The 12,133-nt window shown below is 36.0% G+C and overlaps 1 protein-coding gene across 3 annotated transcripts in view; it reads left to right on the top strand.

Moving 5' to 3' along the window:
• LOC141429100 (BAR/IMD domain-containing adapter protein 2-like) overlaps positions 1-12,133 on the top strand; it is a 167,098-nt gene that overhangs the window by 119,146 nt on the left and 35,819 nt on the right. For 2 of the 3 annotated variants that reach the window (XM_074089297.1, XM_074089298.1), the window contains one exon: positions 8,920-9,157. In XM_074089297.1, the coding sequence (XP_073945398.1) occupies positions 9,113-9,157 (45 nt within the window). In that variant the 5' untranslated portion in view covers positions 8,920-9,112. Of the gene's footprint in view, positions 1-8,693; positions 8,804-8,919; positions 9,158-12,133 lie in introns of those variants that run through there. The other variant, XM_074089296.1, reaches the window with a different exon arrangement.

Genomic DNA, 12,133 nt, shown 5'->3' with positions numbered 1-12,133 from the left:
GTTATCTACTGATACAAGCGGCAATAAAGTGAATGTAAAACCTACAATAAACAGTGGTTAGGGCGGTGCGTGTTACCGGTCACGTTGTTTTTTGCCCCCGGTTATCCTCTCTTGATTTATACGATGCCTGCTTGGAATATGATTACCGACGTGTCGGAAGTTTCCCTAATGGATATAAATGTTGTATTTAACCGCGCGACTAATAGACGTTTTTCTAGATTCCACCTAATGCCCAATTAGGACAACAACACGTAATGATACGATATATTGGTAGGCTCAACGAAAGTACGCAATCACAAGGACGCGGGATAAACTGCCTGCTATTACTGTGATATCGGAGCGGAAAATATCAAGTTCGGTGCTATAACAAGCGTATTTAATGTTAACATTAGATTGATTGATTCAATGATTTTGTCAATTCATTTCAGTGTAAAGTTGTTTCAAGTTTGCGACAAAAAAGTTTTAAGTCAGCTTGTTAAACATGAATAGGTAAACGAAAAGTTGGTAATGATTGAAACTTTTTAAGTACTTACTTTCGGTGCCGCAACATACGATTCGTTAGACAATGTTTGAGGGCCGGAAAGGCGAGTAATGAGGAAAACGTTTTACAAAATGATACTGGATTTAGCGTAGTACGGACTTTGCTTGGCAAGCTTAAAAGTTTGATAGATACTCCTAGTTCTGATTTCGATTGACAAATTCTTAAGGGAATTCTTATCGTTATTTGTTACCTCTTCACGCTTAAAACATTGCACTGATTTAGATGAAATTTGGTATGCAAATATTCTAAGACCCTGGGAAGGACGTAAGATAGTTTTTATCCCAGAAAATTGTAAAGGTACCTAGGTGATAAACAAATTCTTGGTAGACGGTCACGGAAAAAAGATGGTATTGTATAAAAATAAGAAAAAAAAACATTTTTTTTTACTTAAATGATTAGATACGGGCTTTTAAGTAGGTGTGTTTCTCAGCATAGCAAAAAAAAAACAACTGTACAAAGAATCCCTTTGTAATAATTATAATTTAACATAATGAAAACCATCAACATTATCATTTCATAGTTGATAATTTTAAAAACGGACAAATCTCTATTAATCTGGCTTTTGATGAAAAAAAAAACATCTAAATTGGACCCCACATACAAAGCGATCAAACTTAAACACCCCTCTTTTTGCGTAGGGGTTTAAAAATACCTAGTCTGCGTTGGCATCAATAATTAAACAGCTTATGAACCCCCGGCGTGTCTAGTTGCGCTTGTGCAATAACTATGTCTAACAAGTCGCCTGGGCCATGCAAGCCCATTAGGATAGCGAATGGGTCTGGTCTCGTGCTAATGCACGGCAGCCCATATACCAAGCTTTACGCACACGCACCTAATAGTGAGGGAGTAAGCAAATATTCGCAGCAATGTTTAAAAGAGATGGCTAAAGTTAATGTCTTAAGTTTGTAAAGGATTGTTGTCATTATAGGGCAACACTTTTTTTTAACTTAAGTACCCACTGGGTTGAAAACAAGTTAAATTAAAAAAAAAACTTTTTGTTAACTCTATATTATTTTTTGATGACTAACTGTTGTGTCAACTAGTGTTGTCGAAAAATCGATAGTTTGCAATCGATAGTTTTAATCGAAAAAAAAACATACTATCCATATATAAATTCAGTAATAATTAATCAACTTCTTATAATTTTCATTAATATTGCACGATTTTTCCATTAAAACTACTTTACAAATCGCATCGTCATCCTCGCTCAGTGCCTATTAATTGTCATCGTATCGCACACACGTTGCGATTTTCAGTTTCAATCGTATCTGTGCAGCCAGTGCGTAAATGTGCTTTACCTAGTGAATAAAATTTTGCTTTATGACGCTGGCAATAGTAAAAATTACTGGCATAATTAAAGTGAGTGTGAAATTTGCGTTTTTTTTTTATATGAATAATGCATGCAGCAGTTGTTAATTTACGATAAAAAATTCTGAAAGGCGTATGCAGGTACAATACTTGTAAAGATGTTGTTGTTGACTTAGGTAGGTATAAGCAAATCACACGCGCAGCTGCACATATCCGTCGACATAAAATTTAAGTGTTCAGCAATTTTAGCGGCTATCGTAAAAACTTAGCAGAGAACAACGGTCCCGGAGCACACCGTGTCAGAAGGGGAATTTTCTTGTATTTTCGGCTTCGCTAACAAGGGGTTCTACATGACCGGAATATTTTTGTCACCAATTTCCTTAGGTGAACGGCTTAACGCCCCCGGAGAAAGTTACTTAGACTTACCTGAGCCTCCCGCTTGTCAAGATACGTATATTTTATGTTATTTTTATGGACCCCGCGCACATTTGCTATATTTCATTCAGACAACGAGTGTTGAAAAACAGTTTCGATATCTTACCCGCTTTATTACCAACGTTACTTAAGTACACCGAAATATTGCTATCGTTGTAAGAATTTGAATATTCTTTCAATAACAAATGTACGAGGGATAATCTTGTGGGTATAAAATGAAAGGTACAGATTGTAAATTGGAACCGTAAGGAGACACTTGAGATTCTTCATGATCGGTGAGTTTAGAAGTAATATATCACTTAGAACGACGATGCATAAATCTATGGGGGCTGTCAGCTCGTTATTTGTAGTCGCCACGTGAACCGCCGGTTTCGGGTGAATATTAACGATATCGCCAATTTTCCACGAGCTTAGTCCCGTCGCAATTTCTCGCCAATTGAGCAATCGCATCACATCGAGGGGCGTGATGGCGGCAAACTGTACGAGTCTCGTGTCTAAACGACGCTCTCGTACACAACTATTGCTAGGCTTAGTTGGGGTATCGAGAACGTTCACTTGAGGGCAATGGTTGCTTTACGAGATTTCGAACGCCCGAGGTGGGATCTTCGTCGTATTAAATGTAACTGCCTAATTTATTTTTATTTTGTTACATTGTGATCTCCTTTTCATGTTATTAGTGCTTCTTATTGGCTCAATATTTTGATGCCAGTTACAAAAAGTTACGTGTAACGTTAAGACAGAATTTTAACCAATTTTGTGCTCCTACGTATGAGCAAAGTTGATAACAGTAAGTACCTACTGCAGCACCCTCATAAACAATGTTTAACTTACGTTTGCATTTGACTTGATGTTGTATTTTGTATTCTTAAGCGGCAATTACACTGCGTCGTTCGCCGCATGCTGCATGCGGCGACCGCAAAAGTGTAAAGAACACAGTAGTCAACCGCATTCGGCGAGCGACAGCTGCCACCGCTTTAATATGGCCGCCGCAGTAGACTAATGTAAAGACGACGTTCGTTCGCCGAAGTAGTTTGAAACAAATTCGGCGACCGCATTAGGTGAACGACGCAGTGTAATTGCCGCTTTAATTGTGTGTTTTACACTAGGTACCTAGTATACCTAGTAAGTGATTCATCGGTTTATCTATGGATTTAAAAAGAGGTTATAACTAACTGAAAGCTATTATTATAAAATAAAAGTTTACACTCAGAAGAATATAAAATAAAAGTATTAAACAATACAATACAATACAATATCAGAAAAAGTAAATAATGTTGTAATGAAAAAGTGGTTCTTATTACTTTCAGACAGACTTACTAGATAAGATTTTTTCTTTAATGCTGTGTGACTTGTGTCGACGTTTCTTTGTACGTACGAGTCCCGTTGCAAGTACGTTTTATAATGTTTATAAGTTTTTCTTGTAAAATGTATAAAGTCAAAGTCAAAGTCAAAATATCTTTATTCAATTTACTATAGCACTTATGAATGTCAAAAAAAAATCTACCACCGGATTATACTTTAATAATCAGCAAAACAAGACCCATTAGACGCTTGAAGAAAGCGCAGCACTTTTCCGCAGCTGTACCAAAAGGTGAACACAAAGATTCCGTTTCAAATTTGAAATTTAATTGAAAGTGTGGCTCGGTAGGTATTGCTACATTGTCGAGGCGGTTATTGTTGTGGTAATAATGGCTTCGAAGAATCCAAGTAGATTATCCGCAGCTACCGACAAGAGAGATGGTACAATGGGACCCCTTCTGGCAAAGTGAACAAAACCGCGCCATAATGCGAGTCGTACTTTTAACTTACCAATTCTTGGCGATTAGGAAAAGACGAAATGCTTTATGACTCATTTGGTTTAGTGGTTTATGGTTCTGAATGTCGTTTACGGGTTTGCGGAATGATAAAAGTTTCCGTGTTGCAGGATATGACATTACATTATAAACGCATTCATTTGTATGTGTTAAACGATAATACCTCCACGTGAGGCAAAAGGCAGCAAACTAAAGTACCTCCTGTGACTCATGAGTTTGATAAGCTGAAAGAGTAACTAGGTTGATAACAATAAGGGCGTACCTACCTACGTACGGCAAACGCATCGGTCCAAAAAATATCAATTAACTAGTTCTTAGTTGCGGGTTCGCTCTCGTGAAATGTTGTATCTCGCAGTGAATTGAAATTCCGGGAACCTTAGGTAGGTTAGGTACCTTAGGTAGACTAATTGGTTGACATTTTCGGGATTTTACATGCGTACCTCCTGATCCCGAAGGAATATTGGAATAAACAGTAACCTAATGTTTATTGCGAAGATTCAGTTATGTGAGTCCCAAATTTCACCCAAATCCGACTAGCCATTTTATCGTGAAAAAGTAATAAATACACACACAAACAGACACATAAACTTTCACATTTATAAGGATTATAATTTTATTGCACTCGTGGAAATTTCGGTCAACACTAAGCAGCCGTTTACATCCCCCCCTACACCGATTTAGCTCGTATGCAATATTGACGGTAATGACGCTGCATATCCTGGATATATCCAATACTGCGAAGTGTCAAGTGCACGCAGCATATTCCGCAATTTAATCAAACTGTAGCGAGCAATAGGCAATAAAATGTCTCGTGCGCGATACAGTATTTTGCATAAATCGTACAAATTATTTTTTTCTAAATTACTAAAGAAACACATTGAAAAATCAAAAAAGTTTGCCTGGGACTGGGAATCAAACTCAGTTCATCAGCATTACACGTTGCATGTTTTACCATTACGTAGGTAAGTTTACTCCATTCAACAGCTTGTTTTCTGTTTCGGTATAATTGAGAAAAAATATTTTTAGTGGGAAAATTGTACAAATAAAAACGAATATCCGAATGATACATTTTTATGTTATTTCTTGTTGCTATAACCTTAAAATTCAATCTTTAAGTTGATACCAAACTTGAAAATTGTTTTAGAAAATTGGTTTATTTCGCAAATTAAGTTAAATAAACTACTATTTCAAATGCCTTGTTAACCGACTTCAAAGAAGAAGGAAGTTATCCATTCGGTTGTATATTTTGTAATACGTAGGTTATTTTATTACGTACAAGGTGTTAATTAAAAAACTAAAAACTTGAAAGTAATTTTGAACATGAAACTACCGTGAGACTCACTCATATTAAATATAATGATCCGGATAACTCACTCACTCAGTTGTAATGATGATGAAAACGCGGGTAGTTGTGTGCCGGTGTCAGTTTCGTCGGGTAGTCGCGCGAGCAGAGCAGCGGCGCGCAGTGCGCGTGTTGCAGCAGCCGCTGAGTCGCGTTGCTCCGAAGACGAAGGGCTACGGATTAGCCCGAAACATGTCGAGCTAAACTCGATTTAAGACATGAGTTATCCGAGTCATTATATTTAATTTGAAAGTAATTTGTTCAGAATCGAGAGGAGGATCGATTATACTACGACGATGATTATTATTTTAAGCAACGTAAGCCAATTGGATATCTTAGCGAGGTTGCATATTTAGGATAATTTGATACTGGCCATTTTCCTGTCAGTTTTGATTTTCTTCAAATAACGACGAAGCACAACTGACAAGTACAAATTACGAATGTAAATTTACAAACGAAGTAAAAAACTGACTAAGCAAAATGCGAATATTTTTTTAAATAATTAGGGTATTCGTTAGTATACGCATTAAGCTAACTTAAAATAAATACTCTAAAAAGACAGGGTGTCTGAGATTTTGGGTTTAATAATTACCTAACAACTTATATATAGTATACAATTAAAAATTCTTTTAAAACTGAACTCCATTAAAAATTGGCAAGCACTCCCGACAGCCGGCCGTCCTGAATGATTGAAAAGCAGTCATGGTATTGCTATAGCAATGACATCAAGTTCACGTCATGGGAAATTTCCCAGGAGTGATGGGAATTTCATTACCGTAAGTCCATTTGATAGATGAATGATTATGGCTGCTAGCTGCACAAATTATACTAATGCTATACCTACTTATAACATGAAGTAATACACACTTATAACTTACCTATACTAAGGGGATATTTTAAAGACTTGCACTTGAATTTGGGCTGAAAAAACGTATACAAAGAATAAAAATCGATAGCGCGTAAATAAAGCAAACTTACTTACTTTATGTAAGTCACATAGTTTTTTTTTATAAAATGCAGCAGCTTTAGAAGTTCAACAAAACAGTATCACACAAGTTTCAAAGCCAGTTTCCGAAAGCACAGGTGACATATAAGGTTTAGTTTTCACGACAAATTTGGAATTTTAAATCCCAAAAACTGCTACCACTCACGGGACTTAGTCACTTAGTGAAGCCACATTCAGATAATTTCGGACACCTTAAAAATTAGTGAAATATCATCCACAAAGTTCTTGTACCCATTGTGTAATATACCCACTGCAGTACTTACCTATCGCTGTTTTTTTTCAACGTTGGCCTGTACACACTGCGGTGTGTCTTATTTGATAGGGTCGAATAGGGTGCCGATAGAAAATCAAGATCTAGTGCGGGAAGTCTACTCGTGACCACAACCGCTGGAATGTTACAGAGGGGGACGTCGCCCCCAGTTTCATATGCACTATCGAAGTAGTTAGTTTTAAAAAGCATTTTATAACACGATTAGTACTAGTAGTGAGTTAAAGTCGCGATAGTTTAAAACAATATTTAAATCTCGATTCAAAAGTGCATTCCAGAAGTAAGTATTCTTGGCCGACAGCCGGAGCAAGAATACGAATATATATTATAATATTCAGCCACTATTTGCTGTCACATATTCTGGATAACAAGGTTCGTCAGCGAAACAGCGCGGCTAGGGTGCACAGCGACGTTGAACTAACTCGTGCTGTATCCTATTATTTTATGCCATTCCTTGAATTGACTTGGCACGCGGAGATAATTCCACAGGGTTGCTTTTTCGCCTCCAATTCGAATTTACGGAATATAAAATCAGTCTAGCTGCCTTTGAACATTTCTATAAAAACTTAGGGCAGTATAAATAAGTATAAGCTGAGGTGTAAAGTAGCTTCTGCATAAAAAACTCAACCTCTCTCTCTGCTCTGCTTAAACTCGGTTTAAGACGTGAGTTATCCGTTACAATATCATTTAATATGAGTGAGTCTGACGGTAGTTTCATGTTCAGAAATAGCTTCTGGATGTTAGGTATGCTTGATTTCCACTTTGCACTAGACCCTCGAGTGTGGTTATTTACGAAGCTTCCGCTCCTAAATCCGAATCGAACTAGTTCAATCCAAGCTAAACAAGTTGAAACTGAAATAAGCAGTCTCGCACACTTGTTTCCTTGCGCCTCAGGGATACGGGAAAAAGAAGAAAAGTGGAAAACCCGCGCGCTCAGCTTTTCCCGAACGGGTGCATATGCAAGGGGACGGGGAACGGGGCACGGGCGGGGCGCAAATCTCTCTTGTTCAAAATGAAGTTACGGATCCTCTCAGAAAATTGTGTTTCATATTTTTCCTCAGCATGTGACGCGCGAAAAAACTTCACGATAGTTCCAGACCTTTTCACCGTCGGCGGTTTCGCTCGGCCATTCCCAACAATTGAGAAAATACTTTTCCTTATAGTCACTAACTTTCAGAGTTTTAGCCTTCGGAAACGTTGACGCTAACCGTAGCTGGTGGTCCATAGGCCTTCGTTATTTAAGCGAACTCTACCGACGATCCGGGCTGTGCATACGATTAACCACGGCGAGTGCATAAAGCTCTTGCGTAATTATGTAAATGTCGTCGGACGCAGTTAATTTATTACTCTATTTCCATATTGACATGTCGTTTTTGAGTTTGAGGAAAGCGAAAGTTTCAAGGTGTGCCTGCTAATTTAAAAATCGAAGTTAGGCGCCTACTGCGCAACCGGATGGAAGCCGGTGTAGGCGGTGCAGCGTTCATGAAAACGAAAGTTACTTATTGTTACGCCTATTGTGCTCCTACTACAGGGGCGTAAGTAACACCTGCAACGCAAATTGCATGTAAATTTAATATCGCTTACGATTGCATATGACATTGGCTAAATAAGCTTTCGTAACGAGTCTATAAAGATTTTCGACATGCTATTTTGCCTGAGGGTCCTTTTCATTTCACTAAAAGCTTACCCAATAAGCTATTATTATCATAATTACGTCTGGAAGTTATGTTTGCTTTTATATTAAAATAGCGTTAATAATGACCAATAATAATTATATTAATAAAATCCTTTGACACATTATTGCTACAGAACTTTAACCTTAGATATATGTTAATATTGAATAGTGTCGTTGACCTGATGCTGTTTGAAAATGACCACTCGGAATTTCATCTTATGTAAACACGGAAGGTACGCAGTAGAGTGGCAACGGTTTAGACATCAACAGGTCCATAATATGGCACCGGTTCGTTTGGTTTGTGTTTCTTTTTAACCATCGAGGTTCGAGATATCAACTCGAGAGGCAAGTCGACTTGCGAGCCGCTCTCTGAACGCACGCGTTGCGGAAATACAGATAGTTATCTCGAAAAAGGTTTTACTTTTAATGTTTAATCGCCGTGAACTTTTTTAATCCAAACAGCCAGCAATAAATAAAACAGTTTAGCTTGTTTTAATACGTTTCTAAATTTGAAAACTTTTTTGTTCCAGATGTCTTCGAAAGTGCTTGAGTGATTTAATTTGCAACAAATAGTAAGTTCGTCGGACTGTGGTGATGAAATGTGAATTCAGTGCTCGTAATGTTACAGTCGAACTTTGTTCGTGTGCAAATATTGTTGAATTCCCAATGAAGTTTCCCGTATCTTTCGACTAAACGCAATTAGTTTTGTGTAAATTGCTCATCATGGAGACCGAAGAACTTACGAAACTCGTCGATGGCATCTACAAGGTGAGTTTTGTTATTGGTTTGAAAACTATTAGGATTCTTTACGTTAAAATGTGCTTAGTAAAACTTTTGTGCCTTCGTGTTGTAAGAAGGAAAGCCTCTTACCTGATTACATTTATCAATTCGTTGACATAATTATTTTTTTATTAAAGTTTAAAATAAAAAAACTACTTTCTTCATTAACTAATTCGTAAATATTTAGTAAGATTGAAAATGAATTTTAAATAATATAATATAATATAAATTGTCTGCAAGCCAAGGGAAAATGTTTTATACATTGAATTAGATATAATATATCTAATTAAATGTAGAAAACATTTTTCCCTTGTGGCTTGCAGACAATTTCAGTTTTACACTTTCTGTCTAAGATTTACAATTTGGATTATTATTGTGAATGTATGAAGGTGTCTACGTACCACAGAAAAATGACAAATATAAGTGATATTCATGTGACATAAAAAAACAAAAAAATTCTTAATTTCAGCAATTGGAAAGTATTCAACAGTTGTACCAATAAGTAGGAAGGCGATTCTATTAATGTTTAATTTAAGTACTTAAGAGTCCCCTGTACGCTTGCGTCCCCATACAAACGTAATGGTTTCGTTCTAATTTACAAGAGCACTACGAATCATAGCGCAACTTTGCAATTATAGTGGAAGCAGCCATTACGATGTTTATAATTAGTTTTGGTTAATTTAAAATATAAGGGTAAAATCAATAACGAGTTTCCATTTCCCATACAAATAAATAGAAATAAGAAATAGAAAACATTTCTTCGCATTTCGCAAATTACATAAACACAAAATAAACAAGTATAAAGTAAATATTTATGAAAGTTTTTGCGAAATCGCGAAACGGTCTCAGCTCAGCATACTGGCTGGCCGTAGAGGCCAACGCTGGTCTTCTGCTGTGAGTGACCGCTTGGCGACTACAATACTTAAAATTAATGTGATTTTATTCTGTTACATTTAATATGAACCAAAACTAATTATAAACATCAAAATAGCTGCTCCCATTATAGTAGCAAAGTTCTATTTTGTTTCAGTGTGTTGATGTAAATTAGAACGAGACTACTTACTTTTGTATGAAAATGCGATCAGCGGCGAGCGTACTGGAGATTCTTAAAATGTTTATTATTCGAGTCAAGTTCGTTCGTTTAGAATTTTCTTAAACTCATGCTAAACTTAGCAACTTTCAAAATCACGCGCATTTTATCCAGTTCAAAATTAATATCCAGTTTCTCTGCAGTAGTGCTAATAGGTTATCTTATAATCTAGATTAGCTCGCCGCATCTAACTGATAGAAAGTGACCGTTAACTTCATAAACCATTTGAACCGCAACACGGACCTGAGCTAAAGGTGAAAACACATAATGATATTTAAAATTATAGTCGTCGTCTTGCACCTGCCTTATAAAATGCCAAGGTCAAACGGTCAGGTATAAATAAGCGACTAAACGAACATTCCATTCGATTTCTCTAACGCTTTTATCGAACAATTTGAATTTTTATCGCATTCCATTTGACAGAGATGAGAACCGTTTGGTTTTAAAAACTCATATCTTTTCACAATACTAAATATGCTAATGAGATGAAGTGAAATTTCTTTATGATAAATACATTTTTTTTATTTCAAATTAGGCGATAAAAAATCCCGTTTTCATACCGACTTAGGACCGACTTGTTTCGTCCATAATTATACAGCCAGCCATTATTTCATAATTTAAATAAAAAAAACGCAGGTGCAAAATGGGGATTACAAAATTTAACAGCGCAAAGGGATTACGTTTTAAATTTGACTTTATGAATTTTAACGGCCGCCGGAACGAAATACCTATTCCTTGTGATATAATAAATTAATTAAAATACGACTCTGGTACATTTAAATTAATTATTGCGTCGTAAAAATAGGACGTAAAGTCTTATTTAAGTGGGAATTCGGGTTTATTGCTCTAATGTTCGCGGCGGGAACACCCTTATTTAGATTTCATTTAGGTATCTGTGATACACTTCCACAGAGTTTGTCTATGCTAACGATTTATCTGTTCTCACAAACATAATTAGATTGAATACAATAAATCACTTTAAAAAAAAAATTGCATGCCTTGGAAGCGGAGGCCTGCCTTATCAATAATTTAGATGTTTTTTTATGTCTGTTTGGTATTCGAATAGTTTATTTATTTTTAAACGGATTTTTTTTTAATGAAAACAATACTTTTGCTTATAAAAGGTGTTAAATAAAAAACTGAAGACCACAGCATTACCTACACCCAAACAGCCTTTTTTATTTTAATATATTGCATTTATTTTCAAATATCTTAATTATGTCAAAAATATTCGTATATTTCGCTAAGTCAGTAAACTCAAATTCTTACTCCACACGTAATTTGTAGATTGTCAGTTGCGCTTTGCCGTTTTTAGAAGAAAATCAAATCTAACTGAATGACGGCCAGTATTAAATTAACTAAATAGTATGCAACCTCGCTAGAAAATTTAATCGGAGTATGCTGCATTCGTAATTTTAAGACTCGACACAGTGAAAAAAGATATTAAAAAAATCAGAACTTGCTTTAAAATATAGTGTAATCACTGCACTGTCATTTTCATTTAATTTCTACAACAGTTAAATTGTGACGAGCCTATTGACAAAGCTATGATAGAAATCAAGTGACATTTTCGAGCAACGAAGACCTCATTGAATAATAAGCATTGAGAGTTGCATCTTAAACGGTTATTTAACTTTTAAAGGTCAAAGTCAGTTTAATTAGATATCATTAAATTTAATCACAAGTCGTGAGAATCTGTGAAGAATACAAAGAAAAAATGCTCACATTTTTAAAATGGCGTTGTTCTTATTGCTTACTGCGTTAATTTGTCTGAAGATTTATATCAATGTATTTAGGTTTTTGATAAACATTGTTTACTACGGTCGCGTCAACAGACAGTTATCCAGCTTCAACTGAAAATTAGAATAGAAGAA

This window comes from Choristoneura fumiferana, chromosome 6 (genome assembly GCF_025370935.1).
Source record: "Choristoneura fumiferana chromosome 6, NRCan_CFum_1, whole genome shotgun sequence".
NCBI lineage: Eukaryota > Metazoa > Arthropoda > Insecta > Lepidoptera > Tortricidae > Choristoneura > Choristoneura fumiferana.
Note: the sequence above shows the minus strand (reverse complement) of the source record. Positions and strands in the feature narration are given on the sequence as shown.